Below are 25,966 nucleotides of genomic sequence, written 5' to 3'. Positions count from 1 at the left end.
AGCAGACTGAGGGCGAGTCGGGGAGGCACAAAGAGGTCAAGGCGTGGGATCAGCCTGCCAGCTTTGCTAGAGCAGGAGCGGGACTGAGGGCAGAGGTGATCAGGATAGCAAGTGCCACCAGCAGCTCTCACATATGAGCACCTGCCATGTGTCAGGTGCCACGCTAGGCGCTTGAGGAGTTCTGTCTCCTTTCATCCTCATCATAATCCTGTGAGGAAGGAATTCCCGTACCCACTCACAGATGGGAAAATGAGGCATAAGTGAAGGTGGTGAGGCTGGCTCCTTATTCAAGTTCACACAGCCAACACGAGGCGGGACCAGGTTTGCACCTAGACCTGTCTAGCTCCTAGTTCTTTCCCACCTGGGCTTGTTGCCTTGCAGAGGCAGCTGAGCAGAATGCTTGAGGATTTGGTTCTGCAGCCAGGCTGCCTGGGCTTTGTGACTTTGGGCAATCTGCTTAACCTTTCTGGGCTTCGTTTTCTTCATCTGTAAAGTGGGAGTAATAATAGTATCTATCTCACAGGGCTGTTGGTAGGATCAAGGTAGTTAATGTATTTCAGCATTTAGAATAGTTCATGGCACATAAAGATCTGAAATGTCCAGGAGAGCCAGTGAGCCATTCCTGAGTAACTGCCCTCCCTCACCACAGGATGCCAGCGAAGAGACCAGCACTTCCGTCATGCAGAAAACCCCCATCATCCTCTCAAAACCTCCAGCAGAGCGGGTGAGCAGAGAAGGTGGGAGGAGGGGAGCCATTAAGGAATGGATTGCCCCCATTGACGGAAACTTTTTTACCTCTGTAGTCAAAGCAGCCACCACCTCCAACAGCCCCTGCTGCCCCGCCTGCTCCAGCCCCTCTGGAGAAGCCCATCGTCCTCATGAAGCCACGGGAGGAGGGGAAGGGGCCTGTGGCCGTGACAGGTGCCTCTACCCCTGAGGGCACCGCCCCACCACCCCCTGCAGCCCCTGCGCCACCCAAGGGGGAAAAGGAGGGGCAGAGACCCACACAGCCTGTGTACCAGATCCAGAACCGGGGCATGGGGACTGCCGCCCCAGCAGCCATGGACCGTGAGTTGAGGCCGGGCAGGACTGGGTTGGGAACTGGCATCTCCTCACAGACCCTCACTGCATTCTCTATCTCCTGCTTTCTCCAATCTCCAGCTGTCGTGGGCCAGGCCAAACTGCTGCCCCCAGAGCGCATGAAGCACAGCATCAAGTTGGTGGATGACCAGATGAATTGGTGTGATAGTGCCATTGAGGTACCGACGGGCCCCTCCTTGCCTGAGCTTCCACACGTCCTGCATCCTCTGATCCTCCACCCCTTCCTCCACCTCTTGGTAGGCAACACCAGACTGGAGAGCTTTCAGGCAACTTACAGCAGTGCGACGGGGTGGAATCAGAACATTCTCACCTCACCAGAGCTGAATTTCAGCTAGCTCAACTGTGCTTGCTAGTTGGTAAAATACCGAACTGCTTTGGTACTGATTGGTAAAGAGGTACTGTCCCTACCACCCCAGGACCCCTGGGATCTCCTGTGCCATCCACAGCAGGGGAGTCTCTTCGACCCTGCCCCAGTACCCTTCTTATTAGGTTGAAACCCTTGCTGTGGCTCATGCCTGTAATCCCAGCACTTTGGGAGGCCAAGGTGGGAGAATCGCCTGAGCCTAGGAGTTCAAGACCAGCCCGGGCAACATAGGAATACTCCATTTCTACCAAAAATATAAAAATTAGCCAGGCATGGTGGCAGGCATCCAGGCCACTCAGGAGGCTGAGGTAAGAGGATCACTTGAGTCTAGGAGGTCAAGGCTGCAATGAGCTGTGATCATGAAATTGCACTTCAACCTTGACAACAAGGGTGAGACCCTGTGTCAAAAAAAAAAAAAAGAACAAGAAACCCACGCTGTCTCAGTGTTAACCGTTTTGAATGTCACTCCCCCGAAGTGCCCCCCCATCCATCCCAGCACCCCCTGCTCAAGTTCAGATCTCACATTCCTAGATCATCATACATACCTCCAGTCTCCCAGACTTTGTATCCCCTCTTCTGCTTTTTCTCCCCTAGACCTGTCACACACCTGCTCAGATTCTCCCAGAGGTGTCACTTCTCCTACCCAGCAGCCTGGACTTATTAGCTCAAGTCCATTTATTGCCTTGCCCCTGCCACTTCTATGTCCACTCTCACATTGGAATTAACTGGGGAGCTTTCAAAAAACAAAACAAAGAGCCAAGCCCTACCCTTCAGCGCTATTAAGGAAAACTTTCTGCAGTGATGAAGATCATATATATTTGAACTATCCGTCCGGTATGGTAGCCACTATCCCCAGATGTGGCTTTAGAGCACTTGAAATGTGGCTAGTACAACCAAATAATTTTTAATGTTGTTTAATCTTATTTAAACAGCCATGTATGATCAGTGCCTACTGATTGAACAGGGCATCCCTAGATATTCAGCTTTAATGTGTTAAAGCACATTAAATTCTGATTGGGCCCAGGGTTTGCTTTATTTATTTAGGAGACAGTCTCGCTCTGTTGCCTAGGCAGGAGTGCAGTGGCACCATCTCGGCTCACTGCAACCTCCACCTCCCAGGTTCAAGCAGTTCTCCAGCTTCATCCTCCCAGATAGCTGGGACCACAAGTGTGCAACACCACATACAGATAGTTGTATTTTTTTGTGTTTTTTTGAGACGGAACTTCACTCTTGTTGCCCAGGCTGCAGTGCAGTGGCACGATCTCAGCTCACCGCAACCTCTGCCTCCCGGGTTCAAGCAATTCTCCTGCCTCAGCCTCCTGAGTAGCTGGGATTACAGGCATGTACCACCACACCCAACTAATTTTGTATTTTTAGTAGAGATGGGGTTTCTCCATATTGGTCAGGCTGGTCTCGAACTCACAGCCTCAGGTGATCTGCCTGCCTTGGCCTCCCAAAGTGCTGGGATTACAGGTGTGAGCCACTGCACCCAGCCAGTTTTTGTATTTTTGGTAGAGACGGGGTTTCACCATGTTGGCCAGGCTGGTCTTGAACTCCTGGCCTCAAGCGATCCTCCCGCCTTGGCCTCCCAAAGTGCTGGGATTACAGGTGTGAGCCACTGCACCCAGCCAGTTTTTGTATTTTTGGTAGAGACGGGGTTTCACCATGTTGGCCAGGCTGGTCTTGAACTCCTGGCCTCAAGCAATCCTCCTGCCTTGGCCTCCTAAAGTGCTGGGATTATAGGCATGGGCCACCACACCTGGCCTGTAGGATTCGCTTTTGAAAAACAAAAAAATTTTAAGGTAATTCTAATGAGCAGCAGCCACAGTTCAGGACGTAGCTTTTTCCTTAAGTAGTGTCTCGTACACCCCCTGGTGGTGAAAGTCAGCAGAACTGGTGGCCCAGGGTTGGTCTCAGTAATTTCCAGAGGGGCTCTTAAATCCCACAGACAACAGCATATGAATGTAAAACAAAACAAAAAAAACACACAGACGAGAGCCTGGGTGGCTCCTGTTTGCACACCACTCCCTTTTATGTGCTTTCCCAGGTTTCCCAGGAATCTGTGCCAGTAGCCCTCAGTCGCCGAGTCCTATCTTCTCCAACCTGCCCTTCTGTTCCTGTGACTCACTTTCACTTCTCCAAGATCAGATTTCCCTTTTTCCCGCTGTGTCCAGCCACACTGACTTCCTTTTAGCTTCTTGACCGTGCTAGGCTCTTTTCCACTTCAGAGTTCTCACAGACACTGTTCTTTGTGTCTAGAACATTTGACATAATCCTACCATGACACGGAACAGAGGCCCTATGCCTAGTTGAAGGGGTTGCAACAATAGGCGTTTCTCTTCCTATATGATAAGGCAGATGGGGGAGCCACAAGGGTCTCTGGAGTCCCCCCTCTGATTCCAGCTCCAGCAACTGACAGACTTGTCAGAGTCTTATTTCTGTATTTTCCCACAGTACCTGTTGGATCAGACTGATGTGTTGGTGGTTGGTGTCCTGGGGCTCCAGGGGACAGGCAAGTCCATGGTGATGTCGTTGTTGTCAGCCAACACTCCAGAGGAGGACCAGAGGTGAGGGGCTATCAGGTAGGGTACAGGAGGGAGGTGGGCACCCACCGGGGGTTGGGGCAAGGTAGGCTCTGGTGTTGTAAGTGGTGTTACCAAAGGACTTTGGAAAGTTGCTTTTCTTCCCTAGGCCTCAGTGTCTTCATGAGATGAGAATGATAATGGGCTGGACTAAATCTGTGTAGCTCCAAGGCATCCAATCCTTTTCCTCCCTCCCGCCCTCCCTCCCTTCTTGCCTGGCCCCAGGAAATGGTACAGGCCGTAGACAGGAAGTGGGATGATGTAGTTGTTAAGGTTTTGGATTTGGGCCCACCTCAGGCTCAGCCCTGCTCCATAACTGGTTGACCTTGGGCAGGTGACTTCATTTCCAGTATCCCCTGTCCAGGTAGATTTTTGGAGGATAAAGTAAGATCAAGAAGGCAAAAGTTAATGAATACCTGGCATAGAGCAAGTACTCACAGGATGGTAGCTGATACGATCTGAGAAATAGGGTGGGGAAAGAGATCTGGAGACAGAGAGTGGTTTCTGTATCAGCCTCAGTCCTACTGTGTCACCTTGGCAAAATGGCTCTGCTTCTCTAGGCTGGGGAGGATCAGACATGAGGATTCTCTGGCCTGAACAACATTCTTGAGTGAGGATGGAATGTGATTATGAAGATAAAGCATAAGGGCACAGGAGCAGGTTTTGGGGAGGAGAGAGCTTAAGAAACAGGTCCCAAAACTGGGGGCAGAGAAGGAAAGGGAAAAAGGTAGGAATTTGGGAATGGGGGGGATAAACATCTCATTAAGGAAGAATCAAAATGGGGAATGAGAATGGATGGTAGCCACTGGGGTGGTAAAGAACACAGACACATTGAAGTTACCTAAAAATACAGGGATCTGTTTTTTGTAAAGCAGGCAATACTACCCTGGCCTCCATGGATGAGTGGTGAGTCCATTAACCCCTTAACAGGATATGCAGAATTTCATTTATTTATTTTTGAGACAGGGTCCTGTTCTTTCACCCAGGCTCAAGTGCAATGGCATGATCATAGCTCACTGCATCCTCTACCTCCCAGGCTCAAGTGATCTTCCCACTTCAGCCTCCCAAGTAGCTGGGACTACAGAGGCATGCCCCCACACCAGCTAGTTTTTAACTTTTTTGGTAGAGATGGCATCTTCCTGTGTTGCCCAGACTGGTCTCAAACTCTTGGACTCAAGCAATCCTCTCGCTTTGTCCTCTCAAAGTGCTGGGATTACAGGTGTGAGCCACCACCCCTAGCCATATGCAGAATTTTACACACATTTGCAGTCAGGCTTTTCTTCTAGTGAAAAGGTCCCTAGTTTGCACCAGATCTCAGAGTGGGCTGATGGAGGTCTAGAAAAGGTGAAGACCACTGTTGTGCAAATACACATCCCATAGAGCTGGAGCTGTGAGGTTCCTCTGCCTCTCTCCTTGCTGTTCTCTGCTCACTCATGACTCAGTTTGGCTCCACTCTGGAACAGCTCCAGATCTTAGATAACATTCTTTCCATTTCAGCTTTTCACCCCAACTAGCAGATTTTCCCCATGGCTCTCAGTTCAAATTCCTGAGGTAGAGAGAATCCTGTCGCCCGGCTTGTCTTTTTGAGCCACGTCAGCCTGTGGTGTGGTAGACTTTAGTATCAACTCTTTTCATCAGGTCTAGGTTTGGCCTCCTACTTCTCTCTCTTTTTTTTTTTTTTTTTTTTTTTGGAGACAGTCTCGCTCTGTCGCCCAGGGTGGAGCGCAGTGGCACAATTTCGTCTTAACACAATCTCCATCTCCTGGGTTCAACTGATTCATGTGCCTCAGCCTCCTGAGTAGCTGCGACTACCATGCCCGGCTAATTTTTATGTTCTTAGTAGAGATGGGGTTTTGCCATGTTTACCAGGCTGGTCTCGAACTCCTGACAGGTGATCTGCCCACCTCGGCCTCCCAAAGTGTTGGGATTACAGGTGTGAGCGACCGCGCCTGGCCTTCCTCCTAATTCTTTTTCTAATTCATGTGTTTCTTCCCTCCTTCACTCCCACCTCCTTAGTCCAAGCCATTAATATCTTACATGGAGGATGCCAAGAGTTTTCTATCTGGTCTTCGTGATTTAATTCAGTTTGACAAGTACTGTATTAATTGCTTACTATGTGCCAGGCACTGTTCTAGGTGCTGGGGATACAACGGTATACAAAACTGGAAAAAATCTGCCCTCATGGGGCTTATGTTTTAATAGGGGAGATAGTAAACAAAATAAACACACTATTTGGCACATTAGAATATAACAAAATGGGAAAGGGTTATAGGGAGGTGATGTTGGGCCTAGGTTACAGGTTTTAAAAATTATTACTATTCTTTAAGAGATGAGGGTCTTGCTCTGTCACCCAGGCTGGAGTGTAGTGGCGTGATCATGGCTTCACTGCAGCCTTCAACACCTGGGCCCAAGCCATCCTCCCACCTTGACCATATGAGTAGCTGGGACCACAGGTATGCACCACCATGCCCAACTAATTTTTTAATTTTTTGTAGAGACAGGATCTCACTGTGTTGCCCAGACTGGGCTCACGTTATCCTTTCACCTCAGCCTTCTGAGTAGCTGGGACTACATTTATGTACCACCATGCCTGGCTAATTTATTTATTTTTTATTTTTGAGACAAGTGTTGCTCTGTCACCCAGGCTGGAGTGCAGTGGCTCAGTCTTGGCTCACTGAAACCTCCATCTCCCAGGTTCAAGCAGTTCTGCCTCAGCCTCCCGAGTAACTGGGATTACAGGTGTGCACTACTGCATCCGGCTAATTTTTGTGTTTTTAATAGAGACAGAGTTTCACCATGTTGGCCAGGCTGGTCTCGAACTCCTGACCTCAAGTAATCCTCCCGCCTTGGCCTCCCAAAGCCCTGGGATTACAGACGTGAGCCACCACGCCGTTAATAATTTTTAAAATTTTTTTGTAGAGATGAGGTCTTGCTGTGTTTCCCAGACTAGTTTATAGTTTTAAATAGGATGGTGAGGGAAGGCCTTCCTAAGGGGAACGTTTGAGAAAAAGCATGCTTGGAGGAACATTCCAATGAGAGGGACTGGCACAGTCAATGCCTCTGAGTGGGAGCTTGCCCAGAGTATGTGCAGAAGAGCATGGCAGCCTTGGAAGGGGAGGGGTAGGAGATAAGGCCAGAGAGGCAGAGGGAGGCACCGTGGCACTGGGCCTTGTAAGCCTATCTCCACTTTTTCCACCCTCCGGTCCTCGCCACATAGCAGCAAGGGGGACCTTTCAAACCACAATCGGATCCTGTCACTGCTCTACTTAGATCTCTCCAGCACCTTCTCTAGGCTCATAGGCCAAAGCCATACCACGCCCCACAAGGGTCTGTAGCCTCTTGTTCCCTCCCCTCCCACATACACCATCTTTCTGCTCTTGCCATGCTGGTCTTTGAGTCCTGGTACAACAAACCACCTACCTTCTGCATCCATCCCCCACCCAACGCCAATTAACTCCTTCTTTCTCAGCCTCAGCATTGTCATTTCCCTCTCCAGGGCAGCCCTTCCTGGCTCCAGCAACTAAATGATCTGCACTTGGAGCACTGCACGCCTCTTCTTTCTAACACCCACAGTTACTGATTTCTGGTAATTTGTAAAGTAGACCAGAAGCTCCACAGAAGCCAACTTAGTCTTTTTTGTTCACTGCTATATTCTGGTATCTGGCAAATAAGAGGTTTTCCGTATAGTGTTTGTAAAGTGGAAGGATGCCTGCTCTGTGTCAGACAACAGATTATATATCTTGGGGGGAGATAGAAATTACTCTTTGAGAGGTAGGTACTATTACCCTGATTTTACAGATTTCAAAAGGTAAAATCACTTTGCCCAAGTGACAGAGTCACCAAGTTGAACTTAGTGGTTTAGGGCAAGGCCCAGCTCTGCCTCTGCCTTCTGTTTTTTTTTTTGTTTTGTTTTGTTTTGTTTTTTTTTTGAGACGGAGTCTCGCTCTGTCGCCCAGGCTGGAGTGCCGTGGCCGGATCTCAGCTCACTGCAAGCTCCGCCTCCCAGGTTCACACCATTCTCCTGCCTCAGCCTCCCGAGTAGCTGGGACTACAGGCGCCTGCCACCTCGCCCGGCTAGTTTTTTGTATTTTTTAGTAGAGACGGGGTTTCATCGTGTTAGCCAGGATGGTCTCGATCTCCTGACCTCGTGATCCACCCGTCTCGGCCTCCCAAAGTGCTGGGATTACAGGCTTGAGCCACCGCGCCCGGCTTTTTTTTTTTTTTTTTTTTTTTTTTTTGAGACAGAGTCTTGCTCTGTCGCCCAGGCTGGAGTGCAGTGGCGCGATCTCAGCTCACTGCAAGCTCCACCTCCCGGGTTCACGCCATTCTTCTGCCTCAGCCTCCCGAGTAGCTGGGACTACAGGCGCCCGCCACCTCGCCCGGCTAGTTTTTTGTATTTTAATAGAGACAGGGTTTCACCATGTTAGCCAGGATGGTCTCGATCTCCTGACCTCGTGATCCACCCGCCTTGGCCTCCCAAAGTGTTGGGATTACAGGCGTGAGCCACCGCACCTGGCCCCAGCTCTTCCTTCTTTGCCCTCATATTCCCAGCACCCAGCACACTTAGAAGTGAGGGAGACTCACCTGACAGGGGAAGATGCTGGGAACAAGACCAAAACTCCCTCACTGTGGGAGTGGAGGGCACTCAATGCTCTCTCTCCAGTGCCTGGGATCTAGCAGGTTTATTTGGTAATTAACAGCTAAAAGTATGTATCACTATATATCAGGCACCATTCTAAGGGCTTTACATATACCGACCTCACAGTAATACACAGAGTTTTGATCATGTAGTTATCCCCATTTACAGATGAGGAAACGGACGGAAAAAGGTTAAGGAATGTATCTAAAGCCACACAGCCAGGACGAGGGAGAGCTGGGATCTGAATCCTGGCAGACTGGCAGAGTCTCTGCCCTTCAACACCTCAGTGTACTGGCTTCATCAGTTGAACTAATGGATCTCATTATGGGTGAGAGTGAAGTGTGCTTCAAAACGTGCACTGCCCCTGCCTCCCACGCCCTGACATGGCCGCAGATGGGAAGCTTAGGGAACAGGCCGGGTACCTCGGCTCACATGCTCAGCTCACAGGGTCACACTTCGGACGCCTCTAAGGCTGAGCGCCAGAGCGCTCACGCACCCCTGCCTGCTCCTCTCCACAGGGCTTATGTTTTCCGGGCCCAGAGCGCTGAAATGAAGGAACGAGGGGGCAACCAGACCAGTGGCATCGACTTCTTTATTACCCAAGAACGGATTGTTTTCCTGGACACCCAGGTGCCAGCCCCGCCTGCCTTTGCCCCACCCTGCCACATCCTGCATTGAGCCTCTTCCTGGAATGCGATTAAGCCAGAACCCTGCGTGGATTCCGTGTGCTTCCAGTCAAGCCATGGACATGCTGGGTGCCCTGGGGCAAGTTGTGTCTTTTCTTGGCCCTTAGTCTGTTGTCAGTTTTGCCCCCATCTCATTCGCCTTCTACACAGTAGCATAAAGGATCTTCTAGTATAGTGCTGAAAAGTGTGGGCTCTGGAGAATATATGTTCTGGTCCTGCCTGTTAATTCTTACCAGCTGGGTGACTTTAAGTTTTAAACTCCTTTAAACCACAGCTCTTTATAAGTAGGGGTGATAACTGTACTCAGCCTCTTAGGAGTTTCAAGGATTCAGTGGAACAGTCCAGGCAAAGGGCTTGGCCAGGACCTGGCACAAGATTAGTGCTCAGGCTCGTCACTGTCGTTAGAACTGACTGGTCATGCGTTTACCTGGCGGTTTTCCTCGGCTTCTCCTCTGTTCTCAGGCAAAGTCCAGATTCCTTAAGCTGGCATTCGGAAGGTATGGCGTGACTCCCTCAGACTGCCTATCCTCGCCTCTGGAGGAGCCCCCAAACCCCAAGCACGCACACACTGATCTCTTTCTTCTCTGAACTTTGCATATCCTGTTTTTACCTGAAACTACCAACGAATTGTGTGACCTTGTCAAGCTATTTATTTTCATTCCTCAGTTCTCTTAAGTGGGAAAAACAATATTGCCTACGTCATAGGAGGTTTGTGAGGTTTCAGTGCATTGATGCAAGTAAAGTCCCAATGACAGCACCCAAGAGGAGTTAGGTGCTAAACACTCTTAGTGATTAATACCATTATCAGTACAATAGTGTCTCACCTTGCATTTTTGCCTGGCTGATGCCGCCTTCTTCCTCAAGATTCCACTGGGGTGTGGCCTCCTCTCAGAAGCCCTCCCCTTCCACTGTTGCCCATATGCACCTCCCACCACAGCGTGTGATTTGCCACCGTGTCTATTCCCAGTCCCTACCTGCCTGAAGCTCTTCAGGGCAGAGCCCTGGCTCTGGGGCTGAGAGCTGGGGCACAGGGCCTGGCCCTTAGTTGGCACTCATAGTTGGTGGAACAGAGTTCTGATCACTGTGGCATTGATGACACAGAGTGGAAAATCTACAAATGTGATGTGAGCCTTGTGTGCAGGGGCCATAGAGACCTGGAGACAAACCAGACCAGCGGTGATCTGAGTCAGAGACCTGTGAAGAGGAGGACAGAAGTTAACAAAACAAGACAGAATAGAGCACGTCTCAGTGTTTGGTGTTCGAGAAAGCGAGCAGTTGTGAAAGCCCCTTTCTAAAAGAATTTCACTGCAGCAAGAAGCCAGTAGACTATCAGGCCAATTTAATTTAGCTCTTAAAGTTTTTTGATTGAATGTTCCTTTAAGAAAAAAAAAGTCTGGTGAGCTCACCACTGATTCTTGTACATACTGATGCAGTTTTTTAAATTCTCACCAGTTTTCACTCTAATCCTTTTTTTTTTTCACCTAAGTAATTATCTTAGCAAAGTTTTGAAAGAGTCTGAAACAACTGACAACAAAATGAGTCTTGAAGGGACATGACTCATTTGAGTAAACATTAAAAATTCATTAGCAGAAAGCGATTTCTTTTTGGGCATGAGGCGCTTGAGAGCAGCAGTGATTTGTAAAGGAGTTGGAAAAGTGTATCAGCTTTGAGTTATTTTTCTTTAGCTTCTCCTTACTGTTCTAATTAGAAATTGCCTGCCTTTGTTTCTGACCTTGTTTTGTCCTGAGATAGGCGATGTATTTGCCTTGAGCATGTGAAACTTGGGTGTCTGTGAGCAGCCCTTTCCCTGACGTTCTGTTCTCTTCCTTGCTGCAGCCCATCCTGAGCCCTTCTATCCTAGACCATCTCATCAATAATGACCGCAAACTGCCTCCAGAGTACAACCTTCCCCACACTTACGTTGAGATGCAGGTGAGGGAGCCAAGCCAGGCCCAGGACTGAGGTTTTACATCCCCACCCCCATCCTCCTGGGATCTGAAGAGCTGGGTATGGGTGGTCCACTTAGTTTCTGCTTCATAAGAGCCCTGGCTGCCCCAAGGGCTGTAGGAAGAGGACTGCACTGAGAGTCAGAACCGGCTCAACTCCTGGCTCTGCCCCTCAGGCAAGTCATTTCCCACCCCAACCCCTTTGAAGCCTCAGCATCTGCCTGTGTAAAATGGGGGTGATAATTCCCACCCTTCCTGAGTTAGGGATGGCCTGTGAGAGAAGTGCCATCACAGTGCTGGGCACACAGTAGCTGCTTGAAGGCTCCTTGCCCTGCTGCCTCCTGAGCTGAGTCCTGGGATCAGGGACTCCTGATTAGTCCAGGCAAAAGAGGTCCTCACCTCCCTTCCTTCCTGCCCACCCTCAGTCACTCCAGATTGCTGCGTTCCTTTTCACGGTCTGCCACGTGGTGATTGTCGTCCAGGACTGGTTCACAGACCTCAGTCTCTACAGGTGAGGAGCTGAGGGGTTGGGGGCTGGAGAGGAGGAACGAGGCAGGAGACAAAGGCCCAGAGACTGAGCCACTGCCTCAAGGGACAGCAGCCAGAGGGACCCTTTTAAAATTTAAGTTGGAGCAAATCACCACCATCTAACCTCAAAGCACTGTGCGCACACACATACCCCTCCAATGACTTTACAATATCTACCAGAATAAATCCAAAGTCTGCCTGTGTATGGCTTACAAAGTCCTGCGCCCTCGGGTCACCTTGCTGACTTCTCTCACTGCCTCCCCTCACTCCCTTTATTTTTATTTATTTATTTATTTGTTTGTGTATTTATTTATTTATTTATTTATTTATTGAGACGGAGTCTCGCTCTGTCACCCAGACTAGAGTGCAGTGGCACGATCTCGGCTCACTGCAACGTCTGTCTCCTGGGTTCAAGCTATTCTCCTGCCTCAGCCTCCCGAGTAGCTGGGATTGCAGGCACCCACCACCACGCCCAGCTAATTTTTGCAGCCTAGCCTAGTTGGCTAGGCTGGTTTTGAACTCCTGACCTCAGGTAATCTGCCCGCCTCGGCCTCCCAAAGTGCTGGGATTACAGGTGTGAGCCACCGTGCCCGGCCTCACTCCCTTTATTAAAGCCACAGAGCCTTGTGGCTGTTCTTCCTGCAGCCCAGGACCTCTGCACTCCGCCTCCCTCAGTGGGAAATACCCTTACCGCAGATCTCAGACTCTCCCTCGTGCCATTCGAGTCAACTTCAGGCCTTCCCTGACCATCTAACACAGCATCCCCTGTTACTCTCCCTGCCTTCTGTGTTTTCCTTCATTGCATTTACCTCTCCTTAATAGGATACTATAGCTTTCCTCATGATCTTTGTTCCCCATTCAAATGTAAGCCCCAGGAGGGCAAGGTCCCCAGCACCTCACACAGTGCCTGGCACACAGTAGATATTTACTACAAATTTGCTGAATGAGTAGCATGAGGAGCTGGCTTGTCTGGTCTGTGGAGTTTTGCTGTTCATGTCCTTCGGGTTTGTGTGCCATCCTGTTGGTATTCAGGCAGGCAGGAAAAGAAAGGGAGGCAGGACCTGGCAGGAGTCCTGACTGAAGCAACCACAGGTTCCAGAAATGCCCCCAGAAGAGACTGGCTCAGAACCTGTGGCCACAAAGGCTCTTCCTGGCTTCAGGCCCCAGGAGACCACTGGGAGGTGTTGGGGGGAACAACTTTGGGCACAGGGACCAGGCAGAAGGAAGAGACAGGAGCTTGTAGGGAGGGGAGAGATGAAATTAGGAAGCAGATTCCTTCAGAGCTAGGCAGTGCCTTCGAATCCTAGCTCTTACTGGGCATGTGTCTCTTCCCTCCTCAGTTCCTCATCAGCAGAATTACGTTGTGCAGATTCAGTGAGTTAAGGAATTTAAAGCATTCAGCGTAGTCCTTGTTACATAGTAAGTGGTTGATAAAGAGAACTTAGTGTTCGTATTAGTAACCCTGGTGACGGGGATGAGCTGAGAGTCTGGCCAACAGCAAAAAAGGCCTGCTGGGGAGTTGGTTGTTCTGACCAGATCTCATGCGGTTAAGCTGTGATTTCATTCTGAAACCCCCATTCCCACCACCATCTGGGATTCATTCACATCTAGGTGTGCCAGGCACTGTTCTGGGCACTAGGGACACAGGTGTGAGCAAAACAGATAAAAGAGATAAAACTCCTTGGGGAGTTTACGTTCTGGCGGGAGTATTGGCTCAGGCTGGCACATGGCAGAGCCTTGTTTTTAAGCTCTTGTCTACAGGTGGGCTTCTCAGAGTAGGGGAGCCCCTTGAGATTGTAGATGTGTTTGTGTGTGAGGAGAATGTCCCTGTATTTTAGCAGATCCCAATATCCTTTACCTTAGAAAACAGGTTTGTGTACTCTTACCTATTTGAAACAATTATTTTAAAATAACAAACTGAAAATTTATATCCACTCAAAAACCTACACACATTTTTTTTTTTTTTTTTTTTTTTGAGATGGAGTCTCGCTCTGTCACCCAGGCTGGAGTACAGTGGCACAATCTCGGCTCACTGCAACCTCTGCCTCCCAGGTTCAAGCACTTCTGCCTCAGCCTCCCAAATAGCTGGGACTACAGGTGTATGTCACCATGCCTGGCTAATTTTTGTATTTTACTAGAGACACGGTTTCACAATGTTGGCCAGGCTGGTCTCGAACTCCTGACTTCAGGTGGTCTGCCCGCCTCAGCCCCCCAAAGTGCTGAGATGACAGGTGTGAGCCACCATGCCCAGCCACACAGATATTTATAGCAGCTGTATCCATAATTGCCAAAACTTGGAAACAACCAAGATGTCTTTCAGTAAATTGAATGGAGAAATAATCAGTGGCACATCTAGACAATGGAATACTGTTCAGCACTAAAAAGAAATGAGCTGTCTAACCATGAAAAGACATAGAGGATCATTAGATGCAGACTAAGTGAAACTAATCTGAAAACGCTATATACTTGTAATTCCAGCTATACAGACAGTCTGGATAAGGCAGAACTATGGAGACAGTGAAAAGATTAGGGGTTGGAGGGAGGGAGGGATGAATAGGGAGAGTACAGAGGATTTTTAGGGCAGTGAAACTACTCTTTGTGATGCTATAATGGCAGACACACACCCTTATACATTTGTCCAAACCTGTAGAATGTACAGCACCAAGAGTGATCCCTGATGTAAACAGGGATTTTGGGTGATAATGATGTGTCAATGCAGCTTTGTGAGTCTTGACAAATGAACCATTCAGGTTGGAGATGTTGATAGTCAGGGAGGCTGTGCATGTGCAGGGGGTGTGTGGGAATTCTACCTGCTTTCTGCTCAGTTTTGCTGTGAACCTAAAACTGCTCTAAAAAATGATCTTTTAAAAAAAAAAAAATAGGGTAAACTCATAAAGAATTTATACAGTTGATGTAAGTCCATGGATTGGTATCCGAGAGGATTATCTCTGAATTCTCTGAAATTGTGAGAAACATAGTGTGTTTATGGTATTTTTCTGAGCATGGCTGTAGCTTTCATCAGAATCTCAAAGGAAGCCCCTGTCCCAGGCTGTGGGACCTGGGGTGCAAGTGCAGGAGCAACAGCCACTCACCCCAAACCCCAAGGTTCCTGCAGACAGCAGAGATGGTGAAGCCCTCCACCCCATCCCCCAGCCACGAGTCCAGCAGCTCATCAGGCTCCGAGGAAGGCACCGAGTACTACCCCCACCTGGGTGAGAGGCTTTCTGGGGGCTGGAGGGGTGGGCAGGAGGAAGAATGAGGGGCTGAAGGTCAGGAGCATGCTGGAGAGGTGGGGAGAGACAGGGAAGGAGTGGAGTTCTGGGTGGAGCACTTTTGAGAGTTGTGAGGAGTGAAGTCAAAAAGGATTAGCTGCTCCTTCCTCCCAAGTTCCCACTGCCCTGGTCCACCCTGACAGTTGAGGGCATGACCCCCTGAGCCTGTATCTGGCTCTGTGATGGGAATGGGACAGGCCCCAGGTCTGCCTATATCTGGGTCCGTGGAATCTCCCAGCTCAGGAAATGAATATTAGATTGGGTTCATCTGAGTGACCCCATCCACCTGTTCTCCCTCCTCCAGCCTTTGCACATGTCGTTCCTTTGCCTGTTTCATGCTTTCTCCGCTCCACTGTTCTGCAAAGACCCAGCTCATTTTATGATCCCTTGCTAGGGCCTCAAAGAGACTAGGGGCAGAAACCAGATCTGACTCACCTCTGGGTCCCCAGCATTGCCCTAACCAGAGCCTGGTGCTGAAGTGAAGTGAAGTTACATAAATATTTACACAGTGATCTGAACTCAGGGGTAATAGCAGGTCTTTGGGGTGAGAAAGGGGAGTCCATGAAGCCAAGCCTTGTCTGCCTCACAGGGCCCGTCTCTTCCCACCCTCAGTCTTCTTGCAGAACAAAGCTCGCCGAGAGGACTTCTGTCCTCGGAAGCTGCGGCAGATGCATCTGATGATCGACCAGCTCATGGCCCACTCCCACCTGCGTTACAAGGGTGAGGGTTCCCAGATCACCCCCCAAGCTAGTCAACAGCCTCCTGATTTCCTGATCCAGCCCCGTGGGTCAGTCTCTACCCCCAGACTAGCCTCCTGATCCTGCCTGTCAACGATTCCCACCCCCCAAAACCCACAACATGGTACCTGAAGGCTGAAGCATTTTCTCCTCCAGGGACTCTGTCCATGTTACAATGCAATGTCTTCCCGGGGCTTCCACCTGACTTCCTGGACTCTGAGGTCAACTTATTCCTGGTACCCTTCATGGACAGTGAAGCAGAGAGTGAAAACCCACCAAGAGCAGGTACAGTTACCCTCAATGGGTTCATGGAGAGACAAGTCCTGTGCTAATCGGAGAGAGACCCAGCACCCCCTGGTCTAGGAGGCAACATGGGTTGCCCTGGTTTGGGAGCAGTGTGGAGCCTACCTGGTCTGAGAGAAGACCCTGGTTCGTTCCCGGGGTGCATGGACCCTTGATGAGGAGTGTGTTTCAGAGTCATGAAAGTACAGGAAGAGCTCGGCCGGGGCTCAACTCTCAGGTGCTCATTGAAGCCCAGGATGCTGTTACCTGGGAGAAAGACCCTGGCAGTCTATCCCTCTTACCCTCCCTGCCCCAACTTTCCAGGGCCTAGTTCCAGCCCACTCTTCTCCCTGCTGCCTGGGTATCGCGGCCACCCCAGTTTCCAGTCCTTGGTAAGCAAGCTCCGGAGCCAAGTGATGTCCATGGCCCGGCCACAGCTGTCACACACGATCCTCACCGAGAAGAACTGGTAAGAGCTCTTTGCAGAGGGAGTCAATTTGAGGCACCTCACCCTGGTGTAGAGAGAAGGGGGCATCTCTTAGATCGGCATGACCTCATGAAGCCCCTCCTCTCCAGATCTCAGGTTCCTTTTCTGGAACAGTGATGATTGCTACTGTCTTGTAAGCATCTCACCCACGCAGCAACATGCTGTTTCGTGTGACTTTGAATCCTCCTCATCAGCCAGCATCATGTAGGTCCTTGTCACCAGTTTTCCTGGTGGGGAAATTTAGGCTCAGAGAAAAGTGTTACATAGCAAGGCCACAAATCTGTGGCTAGGAGTCATTTGATTGCTGGGAGTAGGACCAGTGACCGGATTTAGCTTAAGGAAGATTTATTCCAGGGACCTGATCACAGAAAACAGGGCCCTTCAGGAGATGGGAACCAGAAAGCCATCAAGGTCTCATTGTCTACACTTCTGCATTTGCGTTGGTTCCTGCCTGTGGCTTTCTCTCCCTGCTTTCGCTTGGCCCTGCCCTACCTCTGTGGCCTCTACTTTACATGACTTCTTTGTCCAGAGCCCTCAGCATATGAGTCCAGGTCTCCCTCATCTTACTTCAAAGAGAAAAATTGGAAAGCTAAATAGCTTGACTGGGTGCAGCCTCTCTACCTTGGCTCCCACATCTGCAGTTGGCTGTGCCTGGAAGGGGTCAGGAGTGCAGACAAAGCAGCAGGAAGCCCTTCGGGGCTTGTAGGGCAGAGATGGGGCAGAGCTTTGCGTCCCAGCTCTGCTCCTGCCGTTTGTCTAAACCAGGACCCAGAGGGGAGAGGGGAAGATTGTGGGTTGTGCAGCTGCTGTTAGGTGTTTTCTGTGTCGTAAGAGTCTGGAGGGAGGTGGAAACTGAACCCTTACCCACAAAGCCAGCGGTGGGAGAAGTTTAGGTGGTGGAGACTTGAGGTCTTAGTCCAAGCCCTGGAACCTTCAGCTTCGCTTAACCTGGGTGAGCTAAGAAAAGTGGGGCCACCTCCCATCACTGTCAGGATCCTCCCTGTATCCCTGTTGAGGAGATTGGGCTCCAAGAGGTTCAGAGTCACATCTCAGGTCAGAAAAGGGGTCTCAGTTTCCCCACCTGTCCAGGGTTGTGCTGGGCTCGGGGAGCCCCGGCCAGGCAGCCCCGACTGTTGACCTCCTCTCACAGGTTCCACTACGCTGCCCGGATCTGGGATGGGGTGAAAAAGTCCTCTGCTTTGGCAGAGTACAGCCGTCTGCTGGCCTGAGGCCAAGGAGAGGAATGTCACGCAGGGGACCTCTTGGGTCCCCAGTGGACGGCGAGGGAGCACAAACGTCCGTCCCCCACCGGGGTGGAGAGCGGCAACAGGCCTGATGGATGAGGGATCGTGGCTTCCCGGCCCAGAGACATGAGGTGTCCAGGGACAGGTCCCCCACCCTCAGTTGAGGGCTGTTCAGGGGGTGACTGTGAGCGATTCCCCCGACCCCAGCCTGAGATGGGGCGGTCCATCCTACGTCCTCCACAGGGACAAGCAGTGGGAGGAGTCTGAATGGGCACCAGGAAGCCCTGGCTCCATCTTGACTTCCTTTTTCAGGGACAGGAGCAACAGGTCCCTCTTCCCTGACTCTAAGCCCTTCCCTGTAAGGTGAGGCAGGGTCTGGAGAGCTCTTTATTGGAGCAGATCTGGTGGTTCAAATAAACACAGTCATGCAAGCCTGTTCTTGTATTCCATTTACTCCTCTACCCAACATGCAGCTCTGGGAAGCAGGACAAATTGGACGCCCAGCCCTTGTGGACAGATCATCCCCTGACTACCCATTGGAGTCTGAACAAGCTTCCCTCAGGGCCACATTCACTGTGGGTCATAGAGTTGTGGGGAACAGATGGAGACCAGTCTCCGCTAAGAAGGAAGTCCCTAGAAGGGGTTATTCTGTTTCTGGGGGTGGCATCACGCCTCCCCTGTGTATGTTTTGGATGGGAAAATACACGGTGCAGCTGATACAGCAACTACCCTGGTGTCTTCTGCTCTCACTTAAAGACAGTTGCCTGCCTTTGAGTTAAATGCCCAGTTGAATACAATGCCTGGCCGGGCATGGTGGCTCATGCCTGTAATCCTAGCCAAGGCAGGCAGATCACTTGAGGTCAGGAGTTCAAGACCAGCCTGGCCAACATGGTGAAACCCCGTCTCTACTAAAAATACAAAAAAAATTAGCTGAGCGTGGTGGTGCATGCCTGTAATCCTAGCTACTTGAGGACTGCTTGAGCCTGGGAGGCAGAGGTTGCAGTGAGCCGAGATCACGCCACTGCACACTCCAGGTTGGGCAACAGAGAGACTCCATCTCAAAAAAAAAAAAAAAAAAAAAAAAATACAATGCTTATTTTTGGTTTAAAAAACAGAACTTGTCCTTAAAGGTAGTAAGTACTTACCCTTAATCCAAATACCATGCCTCACCTGTACAGACTGTGCCTTCTGTTGGTTAAATACAGTGACTTTCCTCTCATAAACCTCTTTTTGCTTAGAAACAGCAACCCCTACCTTTAATGTAAACCCAGAACCTACCCTCAGTTAAATCCACTCTCCGATTTGGTACGGTACCGACCCTCATCTGCTCAGTTAAATACAGTGCATAATCTTAGTTTGAGGTTTCCCAAAGTATGTCTCCAATTTGGTCTCGCCACCCCAAATTAATCCACCGTTCAGTAAAGCAGTCAGCTCCAGTCCAGCTAGCTGAGTCTGTTCAGCCACTGCCCTCCCCGTGCCCCTCCAACCTGTGGCACATCTTTGTCTCCCTGGTTTCGTCCTGCTTTCAACTATCCCATACAGCCCTGGTGTTTCATACCATAGGGATCCGGGGCCTTTTGAGAAACAACTGAAGTGGGGAAGGGCAGGGTGGTCCGTGAAGAAAGCGCTCAGTAGGGCCAGAGAAGGTCAGGCCAGAAGTGGACAGAATGCCAGTCTCTACAGAGGGCTGAGGCCTGGGAGGTAGGAGGCCCAGCACAGGCTCTGGCATGGCCACTTCCTGACTGACCATAGTAGGCAAGGAGCCTCCCCTCCCCTGGCCATTATTTCAACATTAAGGTCATCCTCAAGGCCCTTCACAGCTGTGACATTCACTGCCCTCTTACTGAAATGCTTCTAAATCCTTTGCCCCACTGTTGTGGTCTATACCGAACCCTCCTGACCATCCTCTCCAGCTAGATAACTGAACTCTTCCCTGCCTCGTCAAAACTTCTGCCCCGTGTCTCATCCCCACCCCTACTTCCCCAGGGGGTCTGCCTGCTGGTTGATTTGGGGGTTTGCCAGAGTAGGAAAGGTGGTGGGGGCAACAGCCAGAGAAGGATGGGAGACCCAAGGCAAGACAGCACGCGTCTCAGTCCAGGAGAGCAGGAGCTTCAGTTTCTTCGTCCCAGCCCCTTTCAGCACACGGCTGGGGACAGGTAGAACTGTGTCCTCCCAGCCCTAACCTGCCACCTCCTGCTGGCCAAGCTCAGGGCTGAGATTGTCGATTGGATTCACTTGTGATCTTGTGGCCAGTGTTGCCAAGGAAGGTCTGAATCAGCACACTTGGTTTCCCTGGCTGCCAAATCCAGGCCGTGTGAAGCGTGCGGTAGATGGTAGTGAAGGAGGTGCTGCAGGTGACCAGGGTGCCCAGGATGGGTGAAAGGAGGCACCTCTGGAAACCCAGCCTAGCATTTCCACCACCAGCACTGTGGTGATCTGGTGACCTTGGTCCGAAGGCCCTGTCCCACCTCCAGGGTTTTGTGCAGGGGCTGGCCCGTTGAGGCAGTTTGACAGAGGAGTCACACTGGCAGTAGCCTTCTGAACAGTGGGTAGGTATGTACAGGTCACCTGCCACCGCCTTTACACCCAGCGGAGGACTCAGGCTGATGTTGCTGGCAGGCCACTGTCGATACCAGCTAGATAGGCTGCCACAGGGAGGTCTTTTGCTCTAGGATGGGCTGTAAGATAGGCCTGGCCACCAGGAATGCTTGCTGCTTGTGGCTCTCCAGTCCCTTCACCATCATTCCCAGCAGGTGGAACTCACCCTTTTCAATTCAGACACAGGAATACGTCGGTATCTTTCTCACCCTCCGCTGCAGGAAACGAGCACCGCTCAATCAGCTTCTACATGGGAGCAGGCCATGTGATGCTGGCAGCTGCCTGGGCTCAAGCACCTGTCACGAGCACAGCACTTGGCTTAAGAATGTCAGCCCTGCAGCCAGGCTGCGTATGTTCACATCCCAGCTTTGCCATCTACCACCTGTGGGGCGTTGGACAAGTTGCCAAAGCTTGCTGGGCATCTGTTTTGTCTGCAAAATAAGGTGATGATTGTACCTACTTCCTAGAGGTGTTGTGGTGATTGAGTTCACGATAATTGTGTCTGTTTTAGTCAGTTCTTGCCTTGATGTAAAGAAATACCTGAGACTGGGTAATTTATAAAGAAAAGGGGTTTAATTGGCTCACAGTTCTGCAGGCTGTACCAGAAGCATGGTGCTGGCATCTGCTCGGCTTCCGAGGAGGCCTCAGGAAACATCATCATGGCAGAAGGTGAAGTGGGAGCAGGTACTTCACATGCCCAGAGCAGGGACAAGAGAGAGGGGAGGTGGCATACACTTCGAAACAACCAGATCTCACAGAACGAATTCACTGTCGTGAGGACAGTACCAAGGGGTTGGTGCTAAACCATTCATGTGAAACCATCCCCATGATCCAGTCCCTCCCAGCACGCCCCACCTCCAACAGTGGGGACTACAATTTGACATGAGATTTGGTGGGGACACAGATCCAAACCATATCAGTGCCTGACCTATGCTGAGCCTCAATAAATGTTAGATGCCACCATCATCCACAGGTGCCAGGTCTGCATTGGCCACATAGCATTTTGCAGTCCTCTAACTTTGCAGATACATGAGCCAATACATCCTCTTTTTTCTCCTTAATGCACGTGATTGGTCTCTGTCACCAGTGACTGAGAAGTGCCGACTCCTAGGGAATGGCAACTGAAAAGCATTATTTCACTGTGGAGTCTAGTTCAGTCATGTGATGGTACCTGGGGTGACACCTTTTCCCACTCTGGGCCTGTGCTGGAAGGTGAAGGTGAAGAGGTAGGCAGTCTCTCAAGGGTCCAGGCCCTCCTTCTCTGCCACCAGTCCCCCAGAGCCTTTGCCTGACCCTCCAGCTACTGTCGACAGCCATCCAGGATCTGGCTGAGCCCACTCTCCTCAGAGAAGGTGCTGGGGTGGCAGCTGTGGGGGTGGCAAACTCCATCTTGGAACAAAGGAAGGAGAAACGCCCTGCTGCAGGATCTCGCCAGCCAGCTGGGCATGGTTGGTGGTCAAATGCTCTGATGCAATGATAATGAGGTTGTAACGGTCCAGCAGCACCTGCTGGAGGTACTTGTTAGCCTGGAAAGTGGGCATGCCTATGCCTGGAGGGTCTGATGATGACTGTGGATGCAGGTAGGCTGTAGGGTCCACAGCCATTTCTATCACACCCATGCAGGCTGAGTTGGGGTCTTCATTTCGTAGCCTCTCATGGTGTTGATAGGTCAACTTGCCTGAGCCTGTGGCCCTGGTAGTGCCAACGTGCACCCTGACATTCTCCAATGAACAAAATGTGGCCTGCAACTTGGCAGCAACTGCTGGCAGATTCCACACCTTGCAGGCCTCTGTCAGAGCCCTCGCCACCTCTCATGATAGCATCAGTCTCTTGAACTGGCTGAGGGCTGGCTGGGCTGTACTTGCCCCGTAGGTTGCCTGATCCCTAGTTCTCCAGCTTCAGAACTTGGTGACCCTCAGCAGAACAGGTGAGGGAGTATTTTCACCCTGAGTTACCCATTCTCCAATCCCTTTGCATGCCTGTCATAAATGTGTTACAATATACTTGCTGCCTTGGCATCCACTTTTAGGCCTGACACACATTGTTTGAAACCCAGTGAAAACCTCACCTTAGCCTCATTAAAACTTCCCCTTCCCCTTGTGGCTTGCAGTTTAGCCCACCTGTTCTTCATCTCACCAACCCAAAACCCAACAACATCCTACAGTGGCTGACCATGGCCCTATGGGATGGTCAGTCAACATCAGAGCCATGTAAATAAGTTCCCGCTTCAAGCATGTTTTCTTTAAAATAGCCATCCACAACCACCATGGGAAAGTCTAAAGGAATACAGGCATAGGTCCACAGGTTCTTTGCTTTTTTTTTTTTTTTTTAATTTGAAACAGAGTCTATCTCTGTTGCCCAGGCTGGAGTGCAATGGTGCAATCTCGGCTCACTGCAACCTCCGGCCTCCCGGGTTCAAGTGATTCTCCTGCCTCAGCCTCCCGAGTAGCTGGGATTACAGGTGCCTGCCACCACCCCTGGCTAATTTTTTTGTATTTTTAGTGGAGATGGGGTTTCACTATATGTTGGCATGCTGGTCTCGAACTCCTGACCTCAGTTGATCCGCCCACCTCAGCCTCCCAAAGTGCTGGGATTATAGGTGTGAGCCACCGCACACGGCTCTCCATGACTGTTTGACACTATCTTTTGATTCCCTAAAAATGTTTAAAGAATTTCCACTAGATAATGCTGAACTAGCTGAACTATGGATATGGATGGATCGTATCTGAAAGATGACAATGGTAAAAACTGTGCAAGATATGTAGTTACCACTTCCTTCGAAGTTGCTGAAGCCGCCCCCTTATCTGTGGCTACTTTTTTTTTTCTTTTGAGATGGAGTCTTGCTCTGTCGCCCAAGCTGGAGTACAGTGGCACAATCTCAGCTCACTGCAACCTCTGCCCACTGGATTCAAGCAATTTTCCTGTCTCAGCCTCCCGAGTAGCTGGGATTACAGGCACCCACCACCATGCCCGGCCAATTTTTTTGTATTTTCAGTAGAGACAGGGTTTCGTCATGTGGGCCAGTCTGGTCCTGACCTCCTGACCTCAAGTGATCTGCCTACCTCGGCCTCCCAAAGTGCTGAGATTACAGGTGTGAGCTGCTGCGCCTAGCCCCTGTGGCTACTTCTGCCCAACAAACTAAACTCACTGCCCTTACCTGGGCTGGCCTCGTGAAAGGGCAATCTGTTACTCTATGCAGATAGTACATATGCCTTTGGGGTTGCTCCTGATTTTGGACTGCTATGGAAATGAAGGGGTTTCCTCACTTCCACTGGAGATCAAATTAAAAATGGATCCTATGTACAGGACTTACTGGATGCCATCCAGCTGCCAGCTGCCTTGGCTATTATGGAAACTTCCGGACATTCAAGCTGAGCCTCTGCGGAAGCTAGAGGAAACAGCTTTGGCTGATAGGCCACAAAGGATGCTGCTGTTAAAGGTTCGGTTCCTCAAATTTCTCTCGTGGCCCAGCTAAAAGAGCCACCAAAAGATGATCTAAAAATGATTACCAAAGATGCACAAAAGTGGGCACCAGAAACCAAAAAACAAAATTGGAAAGATCACGCTGCTAGTTCAATGATTTGGGGGAAAAAAAAAAAGCTATAGTTTAGGCCTGATAACTAGTTTTCTGCAACTCAATGTTGTTAACTACAGTACATAATTTGACTCACTGGGGAACTTACAAATTATTTTATGAAACAATATTAGGGGGAGTGACATTAAAAGAAGCTGTACTGGCCAGGTGCGGTGGCTCTCGGGCCTGTAATCCCAGAACTCTGGGAGGCCGAGGCGGGCCGATTGCTTGAGTCCAGGAGTTCAAGACCAGCCTGGGCAACACAGCGAAACCCTGTCTCCACTAAAAATATCAAAGAAGTAGTTTCAACTGCTGGAGAGGCTGAGGTGGGAGAGTCACCTGAGCTCAGGAGATCAAGGCTGCAGTGAGCGGAGATCATGCCCCTGCACTCCAGTCTGGGTGACAGAGTGAGACCCTCTCTCAAAAAACAAACAAAAAAAAAACACGGCAAAAAAAAAAAAAAAAGCCTATTTGACTTCTGCTGCCTGCCGTAAGTTTAACTCAGGAAAATGTGTATATCCTGATCCTGGACATTTTTATCTACTTAATAGGCCCTTCAAGGTTTGGCAAATGGATTTTATCCAACTACCCACTTCCATGTGTATGTGGGTATGTGTATATATATACTATATATGTACTATATATAGTACGTATATATACTATATATGTGTATATATATACTATATATGTACTATATATAGTACGTATATATACTATATATGTGTATATATACTATATATGTACTATATATGTGTATATATACTATATATGTACTATATATGTGTACATATACTATATATGTACTACATATGTGTATACACTACTATATATAGTATATATACCATGTATGTATATATAACTATATATGTATATATACTATATATGTACTATATATAGTACTATATGTACTATATAGTGTATATATACCATATATGTACTATATATATGTGTATATATACTATTTATATATATATATATGTACTAGTAATGGTTTGCACATTCTCCTATTAGGTAGAGGCTTTCCTGGTAGACAAGCCACTGCTTCAGCTGTGGCCAAAATTCTTCTGGAAAAAAAAGGATTCTCACCTAGGGAACTCCCCTTGAAGTACATCATGATCAGGAGCCCATTCTACTGGTCATATAATAAAACAAGTGCGTTCAATTTGGCCAATTTTTCAGCATTTCCACTGTCTACAATCCCCAATCTTCTGGCTCAGTGGAACAAACAAGTGGAACTATAAAAACCCGATTGGATGGCCGGGCGCGGTAGCTCACCCCTGTAACCCCAGCACTTTGGAAGGCCGAGGCAGGCAGATCATACCCCAGCACTTTGGAAGGCCAAGGCAGGCAGATCACTTGAAATCAGGAGTTCAAGACCAGCCTGGCCAACACGGTGAAACCCCATCCCTATTAAAAATACAAAAATTAGCTGGGTGTGGTGGTACACGCCTGTAATCCCAGCTACTAGGGAAGCTGATGCAGGAGAATTGCTTGAACCCAGGGAACAGATGTTGCAGTGAGCTGGGATCAAGCCACTGCACTCCAGCCTAGGCGACACAGTGAGACTCCATTTCAAAACAAAAACAAAAATCCCAGTTGGCAGAATTTATCTACATCTTCCTTGACCTAAGTTCCTCCTTTGGTATTATTATCTAAGGGCCACTCTTTGGGGCTCATAAACTTTCACCTTTTGAAATAGTCACAGGCCATCCTATGCACTTGGGCTCCTCTGCTTTTGACCCTTAATTGATAAAAGGAGACATACCCATCTGGGTGCAGTGGCTCACGCTAACACTTTGGGAGGCTGAGGCAAGGGGATTGCTTGAGTCTGGGAGTTCGAGACCAGCTTGGGTGACATGGCAAAACCCTGTCTCTACAAAAACACAAAAATTAGCTGGGCGTAGTTGTGTGCACCTGTAGTCCCAG

General features: G+C 49.7%; 1 protein-coding gene across 19 annotated transcripts in view; it reads left to right on the top strand.

The window, feature by feature from the left end:
* The window catches only part of SMG9 (SMG9 nonsense mediated mRNA decay factor), an 84,920-nt gene that overhangs the window by 6,236 nt on the left and 52,718 nt on the right, over nucleotides 1–25,966 (top strand). For 3 of the 19 annotated variants that reach the window (XR_013408644.1, XR_013408645.1, XM_077976353.1), the window contains exons 3-14: nucleotides 650–724; nucleotides 804–1,068; nucleotides 1,162–1,259; nucleotides 3,920–4,032; nucleotides 9,205–9,316; nucleotides 11,209–11,304; nucleotides 11,744–11,829; nucleotides 14,952–15,058; nucleotides 15,731–15,838; nucleotides 16,012–16,140; nucleotides 16,462–16,606; nucleotides 20,688–20,909. Coding sequence is in view for 15 of the 19 variants with exons in the window: in XM_077976353.1 (XP_077832479.1) it covers nucleotides 650–724; nucleotides 804–1,068; nucleotides 1,162–1,259; nucleotides 3,920–4,032; nucleotides 9,205–9,316; nucleotides 11,209–11,304; nucleotides 11,744–11,829; nucleotides 14,952–15,058; nucleotides 15,731–15,838; nucleotides 16,012–16,140; nucleotides 16,462–16,606; nucleotides 20,688–20,909 (1,556 nt within the window). In the remaining 4 variants the exon portion in view is untranslated. 19 annotated transcript variants of the gene reach the window in all.

The sequence above is a fragment of the Macaca mulatta genome, chromosome 19 (assembly GCF_049350105.2).
Source record: "Macaca mulatta isolate MMU2019108-1 chromosome 19, T2T-MMU8v2.0, whole genome shotgun sequence".
NCBI classification, from domain to species: domain Eukaryota; kingdom Metazoa; phylum Chordata; class Mammalia; order Primates; family Cercopithecidae; genus Macaca; species Macaca mulatta.
The sequence above is the reverse complement of the archived record's forward strand: the minus strand, read 5'-3'. Positions and strand labels throughout refer to the sequence as shown.